The sequence below is a fragment of the Primulina huaijiensis genome, chromosome 2 (assembly GCF_012295235.1).
Source record: "Primulina huaijiensis isolate GDHJ02 chromosome 2, ASM1229523v2, whole genome shotgun sequence".
NCBI lineage: Eukaryota > Viridiplantae > Streptophyta > Magnoliopsida > Lamiales > Gesneriaceae > Primulina > Primulina huaijiensis.
The window spans coordinates 1196703-1221166 of NC_133307.1; the positions used below are offsets into that span (position 1 = coordinate 1196703).

Here is a 24464-nt window from a genome sequence, read left to right on the forward strand (position 1 = left end):
GGGTCATTCGTAAAAATGTATTATTTTTATGTCAAAAATATTATTTTTTATTGTAAATATATACATGATTTACACGTCTAACGAATAAAAATCTACTTTTTTTGAAACATGTACATTGTTTATCGTATAGTTAAATTTCAGGGGAAAACAAATATAAATTTAATTTATCTATGTAAAGTTAATTCGTAAAATAGAATTTAAAAAATGTAAAAAATTTAAATAAGATTAATTTTCTTTTTTGCGAATGAAATATCAAATGGTGACGTGCCTTGCAACGTCACTACTCCGCTTTCGGCAATTGCCGGCTTCAACTTCAACTTCAGAACCCATAAATTAAACCCCCGTTAATCCCCAAATTTAAAAAAAAAAAAAAAAAACCCCTAATCCCGATCTGGATCAGTTGCGTAGGACAATCGAGACCCGATGAAATTCGCCTGATTACGCCACCTGGGTTGCCAATGGATTACTCTGAACTGGAAGCAATCGAGGGTTTGCGTTGGTCATGGCATTCGTGGCCCGTTTCCAAGTCTGAGGTTGCGTCTCTGGTAGTCCCACTATCAGTGATGTTCACACCATTAATGCCATTCAGCGAGCTTCCAATCCTCCCTTACGAACCCTTGAATTGCTCCCAATGCGCAGCCGTTTTGAACCCCTACTCTCGCGTCGACTACGTCTCCAGAATCTGGACCTGCCCTTTTTGCTACCGTAAAAACCCGTTCCCGAAATCGTATGCCCATATCCACGAAAACAATATTCCCGCGGAGCTTTTTCCCACTTACAGCACAGTGGAGTATCATTTCAGCAAAGGGGGTTCTGGCCCTGGTTTGGGTTTGGGTTCGAGTTCGGGACCAGTCCTGGGTAGGAGGGAAAATGGGCAGTTGGGTTTGAGGTCTAACAGCAGTTCTTTCTCGAGTGCAACTCCGTACTCCGGCTCGGGTTTGGGTTCTGAGCGGGTGGGAAGTGTGGTTGGGCCAGCTTTTGTGTTTGTTGTGGATGCTTGCACATCAGATGAGGAGTTAGGGGTGCTAAAAAGGGAGTTGTTGCATGTCATCTCACTATTGCCAGAGAATGTTTCTGTAGGTTTGGTGGTTTTTGACTCGATGGTGAGGGTGTATGATTTGGGATTTGCAGATTGTTTTAAGGTCGTGGTTTTTCACGGTGAACGGGAGGTTTCATCCGAGAAGGTATATTGCATATAAAGATTGGGAATTTATAGTGTTGATTTACATTTGATGGTAAAGGATGATGCTCATTTTCAATATATTGCTCCAAATGGTATGAAATTTGACACGATCATACTGTTAGTGGGAGATGTTGACTTCTCCTGAGTGAACATAACCAACCTTTTTCAGTTGCCATGTAATGTTTGTTGATTCTTCGTATGCACGTCTTTTGTGAAAACTGAATGTATCTACGTTGCTGGGGGAGCTTCTGAAAATGAAGATGTAATTTATTTTCATACGGCTTTGTTGGCTTTGGTTAGTTTCTAAGGTGTCGTGTATTATATGATATATATTGTGTGAGCAATTAAACACAAACTTGACCTTTTTAATCTGTTGTCCAATCAGAGGAATTTTTGTTCCTGTGTACAACAATGCTTGTTTTCATTGCTGCATCTGATTATTAAAAATAAGACGTCAATGTGTATAAATCAAGTGACTCTTAAAAGAACATGCATGGGATACTAGCAATTTTAGGCTTTGATAGATAGTCTACTCATACAACAGTACTCAACTTAATTGTGTTGAAGCCTTTGCTCTATCTCGCCCTTTTCTTAATCATGTTCTAAACCTCACTGGTATTCGTGCTTTTGCTTAGATCTAATCGTGCTAGTTATGGGGCAAAAATTTTTGCTTAACAAAGATTTGGAATTTTTTTCTCTGCATTTTCCCTTCTCTTGCATGAATGTTATTAGTCCGTAAAGTAATTACTTTAGTCCTGTTGTTTTTGGTGAAATTGAACTTATCGATGGTAGTGAGAGTAGTATTCAATAAAATGTCCTCACTTAGAGTAGTAGCTATGGAATATGAGATCCAGGACAAAAGCTTCACTGTTCTGGTGGCTTTCTGTAACAGATTCTTGGTTGCTCAACGAAGTTAGTGGGAGTTTATTTTTATTGAATCATGCAAGTTTATTGCCTTTTTTTGACAGGTCAAATCGTTTCTGGGGCTTCATCACATGACACGGACTCTTGGAAAGCTATCGGCTGCACAAAGTCGAGGCTTTTTATTGCCAATATCTGAATGTGAGTTCAACTTCACAACAGCAATTGAAGATTTGCATTCTTCAACCGAGGCCAGGCCAGGCCATCGGCCTCTACGATCTATGGGGGTTGCTATATCGGTTGCTGTTGGGCTCTTAGAGGGGCTTCTGATAAACACTGGATCTCGTGTTATGGTCTTCACCTCAGGACCTGCAACAGTTGGCCCTGGAATCATTGTTAACTCAGATTTTGGTGATGCCATCAGAACTCACCGAGACCTCAATAATGGTTATGCTTCCTACCATAGAAAATCTACCAAATTTTACAAGAAAATGTCTCAGAGATTGTCTGATTCATCTATCATTCTTGACCTGTTCGCATGCTCTCTGGATCAGGTTGGAGCAGCTGAGTTAAAAATCCCAGTTGAAAGTTCTGGTGGTTTCATGATGTTAGGGGAGTCATTTGATTCGGAGCAATTTAGAAACTGCTTGCGCCACCTCTTTACTCATGATGATGATGGAAATTTGAAGATGTTCTTTGATGCAACAATTGAGCTAGTAACAACCAATGATGTCAAGATTTGTGGAGCACTTGGCCCCTGTGTTTCGATGAGGAGGAAGAATAATTCCGTGGATGACAAAGAGATTGGTGAGGGTGGCACTTACATTTGGAAACTTGGTACCCTGACCAGCAAAACATGCATTGTTTTCTTATTCGAAGTTGCCAATGAACAGAATGTTCAGCCTAGTTCAGCATTTTTCTTACAGTTCGTCACACGCTATAGATATAGTAACATGGGACTTCGGAAGAGGGTGACAACTGCTGCAAGAAGGTGGGTTGGTAAGAATTCGCCCGAAATTGCATCTGGGTTTGATCAAGAAGCAGCTGCTTCGGTTATGGCTAAACTAGCCATTCACCGAACAGAAAATAGTTTTGCTGAAGATGTTATCAGATGGCTCGATAAAATGCTGATACGTTTCTCAGCCAAGTTTGGGGATTATGTGCCGGAAGATCCATCCACCTTCCGTCTCTCAACCAACTTTTCCTTGTATCCTCAGTTTATGTATTACTTGAGAAGATCCCAATTTATCGACGTCTTTAACAGCACACCAGATGAGACGGCTTATTTTCGTCTCATGTTAAACCGTGAGGGTGTTGTAAATTCTCTGATCATGGTTCAACCAACTCTTTTCCAATATTCTTTCGACGGCCCCCCTATCCCTGTAATCCTGGACATATGCTCCATCTCCCCAGATGTAATTTTACTATTTGATTCCTTCTTCTACGTTGTCATTCACTATGGCTCCAAGATTGCACAATGGAGGAAGCTCCGTTACGATAGAGACCCGAGCCATGAAAGTTTCAAGAAACTGTTGGAAGCACCCGAGCTTGATGCCGAGCAATTGGTAACAGAAAGGATTCCTGTTCCAAAACTTGTTAAATGTGATCAACACAGTAGCCAGGCAAGATTTCTTCTTGCCAAATTGAATCCATCCGTTACTCAGAAATCAGAATATACAGATGGTACCGATATTATATTTACCGATGATGTAAGCTTGCAAGTATTTATCGAGCACTTGCAAGCTTTGGCGGTACAAGGTTAATCGAGCTGAATCGAGCATGAGCACTGAGGTGGGCTGTTTTATGGCATCATTAAACGAGTATGAACAGGTCACAATGGAAGACTATTGGTATTATCATTATTTTCTGATTAAAACTGTAATGGTATTATTCAGTATAGGGAAAGGAGAAGAGGTTTAATGTACACATATGTATTCAGTGTTGTGATATTATGTATCAATCATTTCGGTGTTGCTTGGACTATTTATGTGCTATCGAGGGTTTTGTTTGATATTGTTTTAACTCACTTTCTGTAGCCTGTTGTAAATGAATTTATCTAACAGTTTCAAATTATAATATTGAATCATTTTTAAATTATTAAAGTGATAAATAATGAAAATGATGAAAAGTAGAACAAAAGGTAATGACCTTGATGATTAATTTAAAATAAGTTGAAAAAATTTTTAAAAAGGAAAAGAAAATAAAAGGATAATATTTTTTATTTTGAGATTAGATGATATTTGCTATAAAATTGTGTGGTATGAAAATCAGGCATAAAACCCCTTCGTATCGGCTGAATGTATAACTCAAAAACCTAAGGGTCTCAAATATCATTGATTTTCTAAAACCCGATGGTTTTTTGTTTTTTAACTTTTCAATTTTCAAAGCGTGCTAAATGTAATTCAGCTCAATTTTTGTTCAAAAGAAAAGGCAATTTGTAGCACCTCAGTTATGACACAATGACATAAACTTCTTCCAAAACAGGATAAACCTGAGTAATCCCAACCCATTCAATAAAAAAGGCAGAAATCACACTTTGAGTGGCAATGTAATTTACCAAAACTTTATGAAGAGAGATCAACTTCAAGAAAATACAGTAAACAAAACTCAAAAGAGTATCTCAAAGAAAATAAACAGGCTTGGCAATACAAACTTAATTGGGGCAGGCAATATCCCATGAACAAAAAAGGGCAGGATACCTGCAGCTAAACATTACCGAAAGCTAGTAAAAAAGAAACACAAGACATAAAATGTACATGAAATTCAGAGGCAAAACCTACATCGTTTACGGTATTACATAGGTCAGATTATAAAGATTCCCCAAACTTCCTCTCTAAAATGATCTGACCAAGTTTCGTGTACAAAACCCGTTGCTCTTCGAATGAGAGGTTCATCAGTATCTACAAAGATCACACAATATCAATATGCAAAGCCGATGTATTTGAATAAATATGACGACGCTCAAGTTGGGTTAGTTCAGGAGTTTAAATTGTAGAAGTAAAAAATGCCACTAGTTTCAACTCAAATTTGGGTTTTGATCCTGATAAGTTAGGTTATGATTTGTCTTCATCTTTTTCCTAAGAGTGCTGACGTGACACCATAAAATGCTAATGCAGCACCGGGAAACATCGACGTGTCCAAGCCACTTCAGCACTCTCAAAAAAAAGACCAAAAGCTAAAATATAACTTAACTTACGTGACTAAAACAAAATTTGAATACTTACATGACCAAAACACTAAGTAGACAAATTTAAATACCATTTTGTCTATCACCCCCATATACGCAACCAGAGAAAACATTAGGAACAATGAATGCTTCCAATAAAAAGTAAAGGATACCAGAACTTTTAAGGCGCGGTGAAATTGTTATTCAAACTTTAAAGAGTCTCCATGAAATTGACAGTTTTATTACCTGGTCCATAATCATCTCGATCGATAGGCTTTGAGGACCAATAAAGGACTGGTGATAGATATATGAAAAAACAGCCATAACCATCTGCATGGAAGAGAAAAGTTATCAAAACAATGGTATAGACATCTTCGTTGCACACAAGAATGAAAGACATACACATATCCCTGTATCAAAATCTCGTATTTTCTCAAACTCACCTGGCAATCCATTCTATCAGTGATCCCACCATGTCCAGGAATGCTATCGCCAAAATCCTGCAATAGCAGAAAATGTTGAGAAATTCATGGCAAGACTATAAAAAATATGCATAAGTTGACAAATGGCATCACTTAAACTAGAGATCTCAAGCTTGGATTAGTGGAGGAAATTATACAAAACCTTGATCTTGAAAGCTCTTTTAAAACCACTGGCAAAAAAGCCTCCAAAAGGGGCTATAATTGATGCGAATAGTCCAAGACACAGTGCATGCCATTGCACAGGAAAAACAGGAATCTCCTTCCAAAGAAACTGCAAAATAATAATAATAATAAAGAAAGAAAGAAAGAAAGAAGAAAGAAAACGAATCGGCGTTGCAGCACATAAGTAATCTCAAAATCTGAAATACGTTGGCTAGAGTGCAAAAAAGATGCAGATAAGGGTAAAATAGCTGAAATATTCAAGCACAGTGACAGCAGAATTTGACACAAACATCTCTTCCAAATTTTAATTTTTGGCAAAGATGACACGACAGAACTTTCTCATCTCCGTATTAAACATTTTTTTTTGAAAAGAAACAATATTTTATTAATATAATATTAATGTTTACAACAGCGGATAAGCAATCCGCATTAAATTAAAGAGCCTACACTATTACACCACCATTTTCACGACCAAACATATTTCCAATCCCTGACTAAGTCGGAGATACAATGATGCTTATACTCAGGCATTAGTATCGACCATCTTGCTCCGTATTAAACATACATAGAGCTTTTAGTCCAACAAATGGTTTTTTCCCATAAAATGACAATTTGACACCATCTAAATGCTTTTCCATTGGAACAATGCATAGACAAAACTCGATTTGTCGCATCTGTAAACAAAGGTGGAAACGTAGGCATGCGATTTCGAGGCTAAAACTAAACTTTCAAGAAAGAACCTTTTCTATGATTATTGAATTGTTTTGGAGAAAAGATCAATGTATAAAAGGATAAAGCAGCTAAATCAATTACCCATTTAGGAAACCACTCTGGTACATTGAAGTATTCGGGAGTGAAGAGGGGACCAGGATCACAATTAAGCCAACCGGTAGATAAATCCTGCTTACATATTACAAAGTCAGAAAAAACTCCATGTTTCTCGAAACATATGTATAAAATTCGAATTATCCAGTAATTACCTTCCTTGGGCATGCTAACCACTTAAAGCGAGCAAATACATTGGCAAGCTACAAAACGAGTTGAATAAATTCATCAGAACAGACTTTAAATTGGATTAGGGGAACATAACTCTAGATTAATTTTGTTACCATCTAATGTTTTTCTTTATCCACGTCATGTTTTTGTTCAATGACAAGGACAATAAAAATTAAATACTAAAACATACTACAACTCTGGTCAGATATTGGCTATTGTTTCAATTTTTTATCAAACAAATGGATAAAATATGTAGAGAAATGGAAATAAAATCAATTATTTGCCCATAATTATTAGGAAATATTTTATGCCTTATGTATTGAGTTATTTTAGGATAGCTAACATTCTGTAACTAAAGTTAGTCCAGCTAGTCGTGTATATAATGAGACACCTTGTAACATAATTGACAAGAAAAAAGTATTATTGTTTACACAGCTAATACAATGCTTTTATGTGTTCTTATTTCTTTGATATGGTCTGTCTACCTGGTATCAGAGCCGTAAAGCTTTGATAACACTATTAGGGGCCTGGTGAAGAAACAATCCCTCATTGGGGTCAAAACCAATGCTTTGTGTACCTTTGAAGAGGCGATCACACATGGGTATCAAATTTGAAGCACCCGCAGGCCTGAGAAGACGCGAAAATGTCTGGTTCAAAGGAAGAGAAGGGCTCAGAGGGCGCTAGCTAGGTTACGGGCCTAAAAATACAAGAGATGTATGCAGTAAACCCTAATGAGCTTGAAAACTTATCGGTCCATCTTACCATTCAATTTTTCTAGAAAGGGTCCAGTCGATAAAATTAGTTACTGATGGTAAAGGCAGCTGACTTATTTGACGGGAGAGACAAAAGAACCACATTAAACATATCCAAAGTGGAATTCATAGAAGTTCGAGAATTACATGGTGATTGTGTGGTTAATATACTCCATGGAACCGCCAATCAGGAAAACCTACCTATTTCTGTCGACTGCGAAAGACATCCGGAAGCTGTGAGGGAGAAGTACTCAGATTTAGAGAATTCTTACCAGATTCTTGAGCTTAAAACCAGGCTGTGGAATTCAAAACAAAGGGAAAAAAGTGTGATTGATTACTTACTACAAGGAGATGAGAACGCTATGGCAAGAGTTAGATTTGTGTTATGAAGATACTTGGGAATACAAGAATGACAACGTAAAATACCAGAAGCGCATGGAGAATGATCGAGTATAAGTTTTTCTTCCTGGATTAAATCGAGAACTAGATGATGTTCGTGGCAGAATTCTGGGGAGGGCGCCTCTGTCGTCGCTTAGTAAAGTCTTTGCAGAAATAAGGAGAGAAGAGAGCAGCCGTAGGGTAATGTTAAGCGACAGGTCTTTGTCTGCAACAGAAGTGTCGGCCTTGGTGTCCAAAAATACTAACAGGTTTCCTACCAACTAGCAGCTTCGACCAGGCCACAAAGGAGAGGGAATCAGGTGCGAACACTGTGGCAAACCAAACCATACAAAGGAAACTTGTTGGGGTTTGCATGGTAAACCACCAAACTGGAAGCCAAAATTTCTCAAGCCAAAGGGCCTTGAGTCAAGAGCCAACCAATCTGGAACCGAGGATGAAGTTGCTGCCACCGCAGGGACACCTTCTTTCAGTGAGGAACAACTAGACCAATTGTATAAACTTTTCCAATCTACACAGTTTTCTAAATCCACCTCAGCGCCACCCTTTAGTTCCCTAGCTCAACAAGGTAATATGTTTCAGCATATAGCCTTTTGTACATCCACTTTATTTGAGGATCCATGGATTATAGATTCCGGAGCTACTAATCACATGACAAGTTCATCTAGGTTGTTTTTCTTACACCCCATGTGCTGGAAACAAAAAAATACAAATAGCTGATGGCTCTTTATCCCCAATAACTGGAAAAGGGTCAATCATTATTTCTAAAACCTTGAATCTTCACAATGTTCCCCATGTCCCGAATTTGTCTTGTAATTTATTGTCGATTAGTCAGTTAACTCAAGAACTTAATTGTTGTGCTAAATTTTCTCAAAATTCATGAGAATTTCAGGATACGACTCGGAGATGATGATTGGCAGTGCTAGGGAGAATGGGGTGACTTTACTACTTTGAGAAGTCCTACTCACATGGACAAGCACAACAATCTAGCATGGAACCAAGTTCAAGTACTGATGGACATCCAAACTTGCCATATTTGAAACTGTAGAATATTGGATTATCATCAGCTTATCAAGATTGATAGGATCTTGTTTGCATTATATTTTATATCTGAAATTTTAGGATTAGATTTATTAGTATCTAGTTATCCCATAGATTTAGGAATTTAGTTAACTTAGGAGTTTATAAATTCATTGTATCTAACAATTATTTTTTGCAGCAATAATAAAAGTGAAGCATTTTCTTTCTCTGTTATTCTCTCAAACTACATGGTATCATAGCCACCGAGAAGGGCAAAATACGACATGGCTTCACCATCCGTTTCTTCCACTTCCAAGGCCACACCGATTCGCAATCCTACCTTATGCTCATTCGAGGAAAAGGGAAAGAGGAGTTCATCTCTAGCGCAGCGATATGCTCTGCTGCAACAGATCCGAAATTCAAGGTGTGGAATTCAGAGAATAATATGATTATGTTGTGGCTAATCAACTCTATGACGACAGAAATCGGTGCAAACTTTCTCTTATACCGAACTGGGAAAGAGATATGGGATGCGGCTCACGACACCTATTCTTCCAAAGACAACACATATGAACTATTCGGCATTGAAAGCACCCTTCATGACCTCCGACAGGGAGATTCCTCTGTCACGACTTATTTCACTGTCCTTACTCGACATTGGCAGCAACTCGACCTCTTTGAAGTCTACGAGTGGAAATGCCCAGACGATGAAAAATGTTATTGGGCCATAGTTGAACAAAAACGAGTCTTCAAATTCTTACTGGACCTTCATAGCACACTTGATGATGCGCGTGGTCGTATATTGGGGACCAAACCACTACCTTCTCTCCGTGCAGTGTTATCGGAAGTACGCCATGAAGAAAGTCGCAGAAAAGTCATGCTAGGATCTCAACAACCTATTTCTACCACAGACGCTTCAGCTCTTACTGTGCATAGGCATTCATTTCCACATAATGATCACTCGGGTGCTGCACAGTCTTCACAGCTCTTTAACAACAGCGGGAAATTCAAACAGGGACGCTCATGGTGTGAAAAATGCCGAAAACCCAACCACACAGTGGATACTTGTTGGAAAATCCATTGGAAATCCGCTGACTGGAAACCGGATAGAGAAAGACGAGCAAATGCGGCTGTAACAGAGAATCAACCCCATGAACCCCAACCTTTCACAAAAAAACAACTCGACATTCTCCAGCAAATGCTCAGCCAAACTAATTCAACACAAATTTCATCACTTGTTAGCACTGGTAATCTGGTACATCGAGGTATATCTTCAATTGCTTTACTTACACAACATGAGTTAACAGATTGTTAGATTGTTGATTCTGGAGCCTCGGACCATATGGTGGGAAATTTGAAATCCTTTATACATTTTAGTTCTTGAAAGGATTTTCATTCAGTACGCATTGCAAATGGCTCTTGCTCCCAAGTTACTGGTTACGGTTCAGTTCAGCTAACTCCGGATATTTTCTTGAAATCTGTGTTATTTGTACCTGATCTAAAATGCAATCTCTTATCCGTGAGTAAGCTCAACAACGATCTCAAATGCACAACTAAATTCCTTGCTGATTCTTGTGTTTTTCAGGATTTGGCATCGGGGAAAATGATTGGTAGTGCTGACCTTTGTGGTGGATTGTATCTCCTAAAGATGAATGTTTTCAAGAGCAGCTTGAACAACACCACCACCAATCCGCCACCACCTATTCCTTCATGTTCTGTTTCGACTTTCAATTTAAATAAATATAGTGAGATCTTGTTATGGCACTATCATATAAGACACCCGAATCTTTTGTACCTGGTCAAATTATTTCCATCCTTGTTCAATAATAAGAATTCTAATTCTTTCCAATGTGATATTTGTCAATTGTCAAAACATACACTGTCCACCTTCACACCACAAAGTTACCAACCATCAAAACCGTATTCACTCATTCACAGTGATATTTGGGGTCCCTCCAATGTGACTAACATTAGGGGTGCACGCTGGTTCTTATTGTTTGTCGATGATCACACACGTTTGTCGTGGGTTTTTCTAATGAACTGAAACCTCCATTCTGAACCAGAAACATTGCCTCCAGTGACCAGCAACCCCTCTACCTCTAATGACCAAAATCTCATCCAACCGATTCAGGTGTACTCTCGACGAAAACAATGCCATCAAAAAAGTCAAGATCCAACACAAACTCAGCCTGCTCATGATTCTTCCACGATACCAGATTCAGGTAACCTTGAGAACGATATTCATACATTGGAAAATGATTTGGATGATAGACCTATTGCTTTAAGAAAAGGAGTGAGAACATGCACACAACACCCCATTGGGAAGTTTGTCTCACTTGAACGGTTTTCTCATAATTATCATGCATTTCTATCACACCTAGAGCAGGTACAGATTCCATCAACTATTGATGAAAGCCTCGAAGAACCAAAATGGAAAGCTGCAGTTTTTTATGAGATCAAGGCACTTGAAAAGAACAAAACGTGGCAGATTACAGATCTTCCACTAGGAAAGGAAACAATTGGTTGTACATGGATCTTCACTGTCAAACACTTGTATGATGGAAGCATAGATCGGTTCAAAGCACGACTTGTAGCCAAAAGGTATACACGGTTGTATGGTATTGACTATCAAGAAACATTTGCTTCAGTAGCCAGACTCAACACCGTCAGAGTCCTGTTATCACTTTCTGCCAACATGGATTGGCCGTTATACCAACTTGATGTGAAAAATGCATTCCTTAATGGTGATCTCGAAGAAAAAGTGTACATGGACATTCCTCCTGTTTTTGCATCAGCGACTACAAAGAATAAGGTATGCAAATTACAGAAGTCGTTGTATAGCCTCAAACAATCACCTAGGGCATGGTTTTTCTGGTTTACCAATGTTGTAAAGAGGGATGGCTACAGCCTACACCTAATGTCAAGCTGACTACACGCTATTTGTTAAACATTTGGAGGGAGACAAGATTCCAATACTCATTGTCGGTGTAGACGACATTGACCTCACAGGGAATCACGAAGAAGAAATGACCCGTGTGATCGAAAGAATTTGAAATGAAAGTCCTCGGCCAACTTAGATACTTTCTGGGAATGGAAGTAGCAAGATTATCTGTAGGTATCTCAATCTCTCAACAAAAATATGTTCTAGACCTTCTGAAAGAAACTGGCATGCTAGATTGCAAACCGGTTGATCACCCATGGATCCAAACGTAAAAATAGGAACTAAAAAAGATAGTTCCCCAGTGGACAAGGGAAGATATCAAAGGTTAGTTGGGAAACTAATATACCTGTCACATACACGACCAGATATCGGCTTTGCTGTGAGTGTCATTAGCCAGTTCATGTATAACCCGAGGGAAGAACAAATGAATGCAGCCTACCGAGTACTAAGATACCTAAAGGGGACTTCTGGACAAGGACTGCTGTTTAGAAAGACTTCCAACAGAACAATCAAAGTTTATAGCGATGTTGATTGGGCAGGATCTCCCACAGATAGACGGTCCACGTCTGGATATTGTTCATATGTATGGGGAAATTTGGTGACATGGCGAAGCAAGAAACAAACAGTAGTTGCTAGGAGTAGTGCAGAAGCTGAATTCCGATCGCTAGCACATGGGATTTGTGAAGGAATGTGGCTCAAGAGACTACTGTATGAACTAAAGATATAAGAAAATCACCTCGTGGAGCTTATGTGTGACAATCAATCAGCCATCAGTATATTCAAGAATCCGGTCCATCATGATCGAACCAAGCATATTGAAGTAGATCTACACTTGATCAGTGAAAAGATTGAAAACAGGATAGTTGTGGTGAATTATGTCCCTACTCAATTACAAGTGGCAGATATTCTAACAAAAGCACTTCATAGACCAAGTTTTCAAGATTTGTGTGTCAAGCAATGATGAACCAATATGACCCAGCTTGAGGGGGAGTGTAGAATATTGGATTATCATCAGCTTATCAAGATTGATAGGATCTTGTTTGCATTATCTTTTATATTTGAAATTTTAGGATTAGATTTATTGGTATCTAGTTATCCCTCAGATTTAGGAATTTAGTTAACTTAGGAGTCTATAAATTCATTGTATCTAACCATTATTTTTTGCCGCAATAATAAAAGTGAAGCATTTTCTTTCTTTGCTATTCTCTCAAACTACAGAAACATGTGTTTCCAGCTTTATTTAAGAATAAAGTTTTTCTGAATTTCAAAGTGAAGCGTGTCAATATGCCAAACATCATCGTACCACCTTCCCAACATGATCATATCAAGCATCTATACCATTTTCCCTTGTTCATAGTGATGTTTGGGGACCATTTAAAACTCCAACAATTTCTCCGAAAAAATGGTTTATCACATTTATTGACGATCAGACAAGAATGACGTGGGTTTACTTACTTTCTGAAAAAGCAGAAGCTGAACAAGTTTTTAAAAAATTTAACACTACGGTTCAAACACAATTTCAGAAAAATATCGAAGTATTTTGAAACGATAATGGGAAAGAGTACTTTAATCAAATTCTGGGGGCATTTTTTCACGAAAATGGGATAATTCATCAAAGTTCATTTGATCGGACTCCCCGACAAAATGGTACAACTGAAAGAAAAATAGACATCCCCTGGAAGTAGCTAGGTGTCTCATGTTCACTATTGGAGTACCCAAATATTTATGAGGAAAGTGTATTCTTACTGCCACCTATCTAATTAATCGAATGCCATCTAGAATCTTAAATTTTAAATCACCTTTATCAATGTTTAAAGATTGATTTCCCACTTCACACTTGGCTTCTGATTTCTAGCTTCGGGTGTTTGGATGTATAGCCTTTGTTCACCTGCACGATTGAGAAAATTGGATTGGCACTACAATGTGTTTTTGTAGGGTACTCCCCTACAAACCCTACAAAGAAAGGATATAAATGTGATCCTCGAACAAAAAGGTTCTTTGTGACCATGGATGTCACATTCTTAAGAGTCACAAGCCTATTTTACTTCTCTTCAGGGGGAGAATATACTTGAAGATTCGTTTCCTAGCTTTGTTAATATACACATGAGTCTACACACACCAGCACCAGTACCAAAGTTAGGGTCCACTCGTAAAGAAAATGAAATTGGGAAAATGTTTGACCACGTCTATGCGAGAAGGAAACCTCAAAGGAAAGAGGGTCCCATGATTCCACACGGCCATGAGTCTGAACCGAGAAAAAAATCTGACGCCTCAGTCTCTCCTAATCCAAGTAAGAACTCTGATCTATCCCATAATAGCAGAGTCCCATGTGCCCCTAGATATTCCCATCGCACTTGGGAAAGGCACTAGAGCATGTACCAACATCCTTTGTCTAACCACATGTCCTACTAGAATATCTCTAATCTTATTCCAGCTTTATCTCTCAGTTGCATTGTGTAGAGGTTTCTAAGTCTGTACACGAGGCTCTATTTGTTCACATCGAAAGGAGGTTGTGCTTGAGAAGATGAAAGCTTCGAAAAAGAATGAAACCTAGGAGCTAATGCTTTCACCGAAAGGAAAACAAACAGTGGGTTGTAAATGGGTGTTCAATATGAAACTTAACTCTGATGAATCATTGGAGCGGTATAAAGCCAGGCTGGTTGCCAAAGGATTTACTCAAACATATGGAATTGATTATCACGAGATGTTTGCTTCTGTACCAAAATTGAACGCGATCAGAATTTTACTATCTGCAGTTGTGAATCTAGATTGGCCATTGCACCAGTTGGATGCAAAAAATGCTTTTCTCAATGGAGAATTGGAAGAGGAAGTGTATATGGACGTTCCCCTTGACTTTGAAGATCAGTTTGAAGAAAGAATATGCAAGCTAAAAACGTCCCACTATGGACAAAAACAATCGCCACGAGCATGCTTTGAAAAATTCTCCAGATCAGTCAAGAAACATGGCTATACCTCAGGACAGTCAGATCACATAATGTTTGTGAAGCATACCAGTGGTGGAAAGTTGGAGATTCTGATCTTGTACGTAGATGACATAATCTTAACAGGAAGTGATGACATTGAAATAACGAGACTAAAAGAAATGTCTTGCGTTAATATTGCAAATAATCCAGTCTAGCAAGATAGAACTAAACATATTGAAAATTTGAAATTGACCGGCATTTCATCAAGGAAAAGTTGGAAAGTGGTGTAATATGTGTGCCATTTGTTCCTACTGATCAGCATATTGCAAATGGCTTAACTAAAGGTCACTTTTGACCTAAGTTTGAAGATTTCACGAGCAAGTTGGGCATGCTGAATATCTTTGCACCAACTTAAGGGAGATTGTAGCGTAATGGAAATAAAACCAATTATTTGTACAGAATTATTAGGAAATATTTTATACCTTATGTGTTGAGTTATTTTAGGATAGCTAATATTCTGTCACTAAAGTTAGTCCCGCTAGTCGTGTGTATAATGAGGTACTTTGTAACACAATTGACAAGAAAAAACTGTTATTTTACACAACTGATACAATGTTTTTATGTGTTCATATTTCTTTGATACGGTCTGTCTACAGAATGCATACCAAAAATGCAGAGACGACCGTAGTAACAGATGCTCCAATGAAGCCTTCCCATGTTTTCTTCGGTGATAGCTTGATTAAAGGAGTTCTCCCAAAGAAAAACCCGAAAAAGTAAGCGGCAATATCATTGATGACAATAAGTGAAGCTGGAAGAAGGAACCTACAAAGTCATCAATCTATATTTATTACTGCTTAACAAAGAATCGAGCAAAAAACAGATACACAGCCAGTAACTTTGAAAAACAACTGACCTACCATGAAAAAGAGATTAATTAAGATTTGATAAAAAGTTTTCCAAGAATTTTATGTAAGAAGATGGTATTATAACAGCAACAACTATGCATTGCAATTATATTTAATCAAATGAGAATTTTGATCTTGTTTTACCAGAAAATTCCTTCGAATATATTAGCCACAGTAAACGATGACTGTGCAAACACCACCATTAAAATCATGTGTGTCCATGCATATTGGCCAAATTGATACTTGTACATCTTTTTCTTCAACGTAAGTATGAACCACATAAAACCTGAATACAAAACAAGAAGAAATATCATCTAAACAGTTAACTATTCCATAAAACCACATGAATTATAAGTATGCAGTATGTCTTCCTGACTGAAACAACAGAACAAGCTCAAAATAGAGTTGACCACAACAACTCCACAGAACCAGTACGAATTATTGCAAGACAAAAGTACAATATAACAGATAGAACCAACCTAAAATGTAGAAGAAATAGCAGGTAACCATGTGATACTTGATAAATCTACTAACAATCTTATAGAGGAATTTGTCTGTCGTCACGGTGTTCACAAGTCTCTGATTGAGAAATCTACCATAAACAAATAACATTGCGGTGAAGAAAATTTGCCTGAAAAACAAAGTACAAATTGTTACACACAGAAATTGCATTATTGGCTTGGGATACTTTTCCAGCCAATTGCGTAATGTTAATAGAACTGCAGATAATTTAAAACTACACAGAGGCGGATAAGAATCTGTTCCACTAACCAGTTTAAGAGTCTGAAGCCCGGAAGGCTTTTATCCTCATGTGTTCTCCTAAGCAAATTGAACAGCTCCTTTGCCATAAAAATTTGGATAACAACGATCATGGCCCATATGTATAGATGACCCATATAGATTATTAAAGCAAACCCTCCAATCATCCAAACAGATGAATATATCCGTATTAACATGGATTTATACTTGCTACGATCATTAACGAGCAAATGACCGCCATTTGCTGCGTCAACTCCAGATGGGCTCTAAGGATTCATAAGTGAAACATAAATTAAATCAGAACACTGACAACCATGTATACAATCAAGAAGTAAAAATGTAAAATAATTTAAATCTTATTAGATCAACTAAGTTAGGGAAAAGAAACAACACCGAACAAAGAGTTCACTTCCAAATATTATTAGCCGAAGGAGGGTAGGCAGGGGTGGCCAAAATTCACCCATTTGCTAATATATTTTTATGTATCATAAGTTCGCAAAAATGTATTATTTTAACCACCGCCCCNAGTTTGATTTCCCCATTACGCAAAACTTGTAGCTTCGAGCGTAAAAAATGTCCTAACAGAGTTGCTAATTGGTCAGTCTTTTCAACATTCTCTTTTGAGGCAGAACTTTCACTTAAAAATTAGAAATGTGGGAATTGTCATGAAAGAAATTAACTCCAAAAGATAACTAACCTCATTTGAACCTTTGCGTCTTCTTAACCTCGCAATGGGCCCACTGGTTGTTAATGGGCTGCCAGAACCACTATCCTTTTGCATGCTTCTCTTTGACTCACACCACACAAAAGATATATGGATTGAATATATGAGCACCAATAAGCTACAAGACGATCCAAAAGCAAACAGCAGAAAGTTTAGCTCCACTTGAACTCTGTTCAGTTGGAATAAAAAAAAAACAAAGTTGCATAAGCTGCCAAACATAACCCTTAAATCTAATGTTCCACTGGCTAGGCTAAATAAAACAACAAAAAATGAAAGTCAATTACAAATATAAGTGTTTCTCGATTTTAACTCAGATTTTCCTTGTCAATAATCTTTCCTTTTGTCAATAACTTCTTAACAAATTCAAGTTCTACTCCTCTGATTGACAATAAAATTAAATTCGATACACTTGCAGAACACATCAACAACAAAGCCTAAAATTCCAAATATAAAAACAACTTGGTTCCATAGTTTTCTCAACTCCAAAAACTATAAAAGTCGGCATTTTTCATCAAGACGCATACATAAAAATAGTAAAAGCAGCAGAATCGAGAAAAACTGAATTGCTTGAGCGCAATTAATAATTACAAATTTACAACATAAAAGGTCGCATCTTTACTTGAAAAAAGAAAACAAGAAACTCAAGCCAAAACCCGTATAAAAATAGAATAATACATCAATTTGTAAACTCTTTAGCTAAACAATCACACCCCGAAAATAGGCTTTCATATTGCATTATTATTATCTTAGTACATAAACAGATAGTTCAATCAAAATCCCTCAACCCAACAATAGCTTGGTACGTATAAGATCAGATGCAATATCAGAACAAGAAAAGGGGATATAGATACAAACTTTTGCTGAGTTTGCGTTTGAAGAGAGGCTCTCAAGTCTCAACGAAGTACTTTGTTTGGAGGCATGATTCGAGGGGACAGTTTGGGGTGCTCAATTATAGTTTAGTTCCTTCAATTTTATTAATTACGAAAAGGTCCGTTTTTGTCACACGGAATTGTGATTAAAGAAATCCTGTAAAATATTCAAATCTTTTTTTTGTAATTATTACTTACATTTTGTTTTATACTAAATATATTCTATTAAATTAAAGAAAATCCTGTAAAATATTCAATTTTACCTGATATCAATATTACACTTTTATTTTTATTTTTTTTAATTTCAACAAAAAATTTTGTTTTTTTTTTTTTAATTACAACAATTCAAACTTTAGTCATTCGATAATTTGTCAAATTTCACTTTAGTCCCTTGATAATTATAAAAAAAAACAGTACACACGCACCGCGTGTGCCAAGTAGCTAGTATGTTTTATTACACATCATTCCTTATCAACCACATATCATGAGACGGATCTCGTCATGATCGAGTAGGAGATCCGTCTCATAAAATCGATACATGAGCTTAGGGGTGGGCAATTGGATCGGGTGCATTTTTTCGGGTAAATCGGATAATTCTTCGGGTTCGAGTAGAAAATGTTTACCCGAACAACATGAATTATTTATTTCTAAAAAAATATATAGATTTTGTCTTGAATGACACAGAAAGATAGCATATCTATTTTTTTTATATCATAATTGACTTTGCAAGCCTATTAAACATATATGACAAATGTCTCATGCCTCCCCACCAACTATAATCGAATTGAAACACTGATCAAATATACAAAATCTACAAAGCTAAACGTAGTTTAAATAGGGATTCAAACGAAACGGGGTCGGAGAAAGTATATATACGTTTATAATTAGTCTGCTTGATGCCTCGATTTACATATTTTTTCTGAAAAATATTCGTTAAGTATTGCTACTTATTTTAAATAGTTTGAAATATAGAATTTTTTTTGTTTAATTTGGTGTGGAAATTAGACATGTTTATTTTAATAAGCCTATTTTTTCTTGATAGATTTTTTAGTAGCCACAAAATGAGAAAAACTAAGTTTTTTTTTTTAAAAAAAATACTTGAACCCAAACCCGATACTATCAGGTACTCAACTAGTCAGATAGTTACGAGAGTCGAGTCGGATTCGGATAGCAAAAGCACTACCCGAAAAATTCGGATACCCGACTTTCTAACAATGATCGAATTTTTTCTTAATTATCCCATGTTATATCTTTTTCTATTCATTTCTACCACAAAAATTTGTCAAATTTCATGACCCCTGATATAGCTGATAATTCATTTAGTAATTCAAGTCATAATCAGGGTACAATATATTGTTTCAATAATTAATGTAATATTTTCAACTACAATAAGGGACCATTTGGTATGTAGGATGCGATAATTAAATGATTAAAAATTTGATTGATATGTGGTTGATAAGGAATGATGTGTAATATTGTGTGATTAATTATTTCATGTGTGGTAGAATTTTTATTAGTGTGATGAATTTTGTTTTAACCAAAATACCCCACAGTACTCAATCAAATTCCCACAAAGCACAAAAAATACCCTGCAATACTCCATCAAATTCCCACAATCGAATTTCACTCCACAAAATACCATATTCTTTCCACAAAGCACAAAAAATATCTTCTTCCAAGCGTTCCTCCCAAAATGTCTTCCACGCCGATTTCTTCTTTTACAGTGATTCCAAGGAAAGGAAGCCCGAAAACACCAAGCAGTAATCAACAACAAATTGTGATTATGATTGTCTATGAGTATTTTCGCATCTACAAATATTGCGAAAAATTTTTTGTTTTGAAGTTTTACACAGAGCACACAACTACTTAGATCTGAAGATGAGTTGCAATATGTGGGAGAAGGCTGGTTGTTGTAAGTAATTTTTTGAATATTATGATTTAATTTTTTTGTACAGAGAAGAAATCATAGATCAGTTCGGAAGCTCTCATGCAAACCCAGTTGAAGTTAACATCGGAACTTAGGAACAAGATTTTCTGTCGGCAATGAAGAGAGAGAGTTTGAATGAGAAGCTAAGTTTAGCAACTGTGAAATTTTTTTGATTTAAAATGAAGGGACAATTTTGTATTTTGCTACCAATAATCCTTGGTACTGGGGATGGATTGCAATAATATGTGGCATTGTCGTGGACTTCTTTTCCAATATTAACAGCAGAAATAATCTATCACAATGGCAGTCAAGACCCTTTAAATCAAGTCAAACACGGGCTAGAAAATCTATCCAGCCTTAATCAACCCTACCAAACAGACCCTAAAACAATATCATTTCGGTCTCCTTTGGCATTTTAAATTGCATCTACGGCCTCTATTATTTAGATAATTAAGATCATAAATCTTAAATCCACATCTTACATTTTTATATAGTTATGATGAATTTCAAGTTCACTCAATTATGGTGTCATTTAAAATTCATTCTACTTTATACTAATAATATATAAACAAATAAATACATATTTAAATTTGTATCTATTGTTTCATTTTAAACAATAAAACTATAATCGAAATCTGTTGATTTCAAATACATCTCCCCAAACACAACTTTATATAATAGATGAGTTCGTCATATTTATCTTTGGACCAAGACGACTAGATTCTCCGACTCTCCCCACTCATCAAGCTGGTCATTATGATACCAGATGAGCGAGAATGTGACTCTGGTATTCTCGGCAGGCTGCTTCTCGGTCAGCCTCCCGTTTTTCTAATGTCTCTTTGGAGGTTAATTGTGAACTTATTAGTTCTCCAGACCTTGTTGTACCTTGGGCCTCGATGATATGGAAACTCTGTACTTTACGAAAGCATGTTTTTTATTCTAATGTTGGGATTTGAGGATCACTTTCCTTGTGTTATTTGACAAGGGATGTGTGCTTTGTTATGCATGTACACAGAGTTTAAATCACATATTATTTACTTGTCTTTTCAGTAGAGATTTTGTGGGATAGGTTCATCAATGGCTTAGCATTCGGTTCTCTGTGACGAGTATTCGGAGTGTCTTGAAGTGGTTCAAGAAAGCTCATCGCGATAAATCCCGAATAATGAAGGCTCGTGCTTTGGCACTCTCTGTCACTGTTTACCCTGCCTAGACAGGCCGGAACTCGAGATGTTTGAGGATTCTCCTGCAGATTTGGATAAAAATTTCATTCGTATCAAATTATAAGTTTTTTTGTTGTATGAGCAATCGATATCCTTTTTACTTAGGCTTGGGAGATACAGTGATATGAGATACTTTGACATTTGATGATTATATTCTCGCTTGGATATGTCAAGGCATTTTATAATTTTGATTTGAGTGATGTACGTTGATTTATCAATATAAAAAAAATAATGGGTTTTTATTGTATTTTAGTTCCATGAATTTTCATAAATTTGAAAACTTTATCAGAAAATTCCACTCATAAAATCTAATATTGAAAAACTTATTAAATGAAATTTTTATCTAAAAAAATACAATTGCCAAATCTGAATGCCAAATCACTCAATTTAAAATCTAATTTTTAAAATTACACTTGTGTCACGTGTTTAAAAATTGATATATTTTTATAAGCATCAACATTATCAATAAATCATGTATTTTCCAACAAAACTTAATGTAGTTATACATAAACCAAGAGAAGCTGTCTAAACTCTGTATGGGAAAAAATAATTACTAGCGGGAACCAAATTGTCAAAAAAAAGTACTAAGAAGATCAAATAAGAACAAACTTCAGAAATAGAACATTTTCTATGGTCATTGTGCTTCCCGAATTGATGGGATGGAAGAAAACTCATTTAAGAGGAATGAACCTCGAGGAGTGGGTGGCACCGATACCCGGTCTACCGTGCTTGACAGGCTTGTATGAAATTGAAAACTCAGCTAGATAATGTCCAATCATTTCAGGCTTGATTTCGACTGGGTTGAAGGTCTTGCCATTGTACACTCCAAGGACACTTCCAATCATCTCGGGGACAATGATCATGTTTCGCAGGTGGGTTCTAACCAGGGTGGGCTTCTCGCCTTGTGGGGCCTCTAGTTTCTGATATGAAGTATTATGTGAGCGTATAAATTTAACAAAAGATACTGGAAAAACATAAACTGGTGATGTACACGGCAATTACTTGCACCACAATGGGCAATTTTATATTAGTGGGTCCAAAAGACTACAATTCAACAAGCGATGAAACAAGGTAACTACGATAACAAAACATATTTGTTGGAACATCTATATCCAGTGATCGAAAGTTTTGATGACTCACAGCCTTGCGAAGCTTCTTAATCAAAGCCATAGGTTTCCTTTTCAAACCCCTCTGGAACCTGACAACATAATTATGTAAGCAACAATAAGTACAAAACCAAAGTGGAGAAAGGCAGGCAAGTAGGATAAACTTGCCGAACACAACAGCACAAACACACTTAACGTGGTAGGCCATAGATGATAATAATAGATCAATCCAGTTCAATTTATTAAACGTAGCTAAGACAGATGGTACATATAAAAGTTACAAACAATGTTCAATACCACATGAAATGGGTTGAATCACAAAAATTAAAAGTTATGCCTAGATCAATAAATAATGGCCGGAAAAGACGAACCAATTTACACAGGAGCAAATCAAGTAAGATTAAAAAACTGCACTTTCCACCCTCTTCTACATATTTACACCAAAAAAAAAAAAAAAAACTCGCAGGCACCAAGCAGAAAATCCCCGACGATATAAAGCAAACACCACAAAGTGAAAATATTGGTTGGATTTCTCTCATGTGCTAGGATTGTCTAAATATAAAAAAGAAGATTCAAAGCCCATACAGACAATCTTATTAGTAAAACAATAAATTAATAGAACCTGATGCGCCAAGTAGAAAACCATCAGCTATAAAAGGGCAAAAGTAACCGGTAATACAAGGTTGGGTTGCGTTTTCCTTGCGTGCTAATGCACTATGAAGTGGGAGAGCCAGGCTATAATTTTAAAGTCTAAAATCTTTTAATATTTTAAATTGATCAACCCGAGTTAATATGATATTACTCCAAAATTATACAAAATTTACATATAAATTTTTTTTAAAAAAATTGGGTCCCGGGTATACATGCATGTGGCTCCGCCACTGATTGTGTAACTAAATTGCCTAACTAAAAACAAAAAGATTCAAAGCCCACATGGACAAACAAAGTTCATCTTGTTAAATATTTTCTAAAAAAAGAAGTTGAAAGGCAAGGGTCAAATACAAACAGTTGCTGCACACCAGCGAATAAGAACGATAGAAACACTTGATCAGGCTTGCGATTAGCTCTTACCCACTGCTTTGATCAATCATATTTCAATCAATAAGAAATTTTAGGTACACGTTTATCACTCATTTTCAAGACCATGATCAGACTCGACATTGCACACGAGAAAGGCTAATTTTTTGCTTTGATGAGAAATTCTCCAGAAAAAGTTTTTCGATTGGGATCGCGACTACTTCTAATCAACTGTCCCGATAAAATTCAATTCATATTTCGATCAAGATGAAGCAGATTTCTCCACAACAAGACACATGAAATCATCAAAAACAAAAAAACGTACCTTCTACGTGCACGTGCATTGAAAAGCTTGACGATCTCATCAGTGGACATATCGAGGAGTGCATCGAGGTCGACGCCTCTGTAACTGAACTTCCTAAACGCTCTCTTCTTCGGCTGTCCCGCCACCACCTCGGTGTCCACATCCGCCTGCAAATATGCATAAAAATCATCAAAATTTCACATGACCCGAGTGTGCTGTGTGTGCGATCGAAACAGAAAAAAAAATTGAGAATTTTACCATGATTACTTGTGGGGATTGCTCGTAAATCCACGCGCCAAGGGTTTTCGACTGAGGTCAAGTGAGAGGGTGGATTCTGCTGTTCATTTGTATATTTTGGGAAACAATGGGCTGACATTAACAGAAATTCAACCTTAATCGGCCCAATTGATTTTATAATTAATCTCTTAATTAATTAATTAAACTTCGATGAATTATATATAATATAAAGATGATAAATATATTTGAATAAGATAATAATCTTTTGTAAATTTGAGTTAAACATCGTATAAAATAAGAATGAATCAGCATCCACATAAAATGAGAACCGTCAAATTAGATTTACGATTTCATGCTTCATATTCAGTTATAACAAAATTCTCTCAAAATCTCGGATCAAAATGTTGGATAAATGAAGAATAAATGAAGAGTGGTAAATGGGAAAAAAGAGTGGGAGTTGTCCCACATTGAAATATTAGACAAACATGATCTCTTATAAGCTCCAAGTTGTGC

General features: G+C 36.6%; 3 protein-coding genes across 4 annotated transcripts; 1 reads left to right on the forward strand and 2 right to left on the reverse strand.

Moving 5' to 3' along the window:
- Nucleotides 1-277: 277 nt before the first annotated feature.
- Nucleotides 278-4070, forward strand: LOC140963120 (protein transport protein SEC23 G). The gene is made up of 2 exons (XM_073422362.1): nucleotides 278-1184; nucleotides 2152-4070. Exons 1-2 carry the CDS (start codon nucleotides 459-461, stop codon nucleotides 3805-3807), a joined length of 2382 nt encoding a protein of 793 aa, XP_073278463.1. The 5' UTR covers nucleotides 278-458; the 3' UTR covers nucleotides 3808-4070.
- A 589-nt stretch (nucleotides 4071-4659) lies between these two features.
- On the reverse strand, nucleotides 4660-18251 carry LOC140963130 (phosphatidate cytidylyltransferase 1-like). 2 transcript variants are annotated; one of them, XM_073422372.1, is made up of 12 exons: nucleotides 18127-18251; nucleotides 17245-17440; nucleotides 16560-16813; nucleotides 16268-16419; nucleotides 15933-16074; nucleotides 15549-15705; nucleotides 6835-6882; nucleotides 6668-6754; nucleotides 5835-5963; nucleotides 5654-5710; nucleotides 5457-5540; nucleotides 4660-4944 (listed from the first exon to the last, which is right to left on the reverse strand). In XM_073422372.1, the coding sequence occupies exons 2-12, from the start codon at nucleotides 17326-17328 to the stop codon at nucleotides 4852-4854; spliced, it is 1287 nt and encodes a 428-aa protein (XP_073278473.1). In that variant the 5' UTR covers nucleotides 17329-17440; nucleotides 18127-18251; the 3' UTR covers nucleotides 4660-4851. The 2 variants fall into 2 exon arrangements, with proteins under 2 accessions (XP_073278473.1, XP_073278482.1); XM_073422381.1 differs by having other exon boundaries at nucleotides 17245-17389; nucleotides 18127-18215.
- A 3475-nt stretch (nucleotides 18252-21726) lies between these two features.
- Nucleotides 21727-24108, reverse strand: LOC140963139 (small ribosomal subunit protein uS19). Its single transcript, XM_073422394.1, has 4 exons — nucleotides 23973-24108; nucleotides 23736-23881; nucleotides 22428-22485; nucleotides 21727-22207 (listed from the first exon to the last, which is right to left on the reverse strand). Exons 1-4 carry the CDS (start codon nucleotides 23973-23975, stop codon nucleotides 21959-21961), a joined length of 456 nt encoding a protein of 151 aa, XP_073278495.1. The 5' UTR covers nucleotides 23976-24108; the 3' UTR covers nucleotides 21727-21958.
- Between the last annotated feature and the right edge of the window lie 356 nt (nucleotides 24109-24464).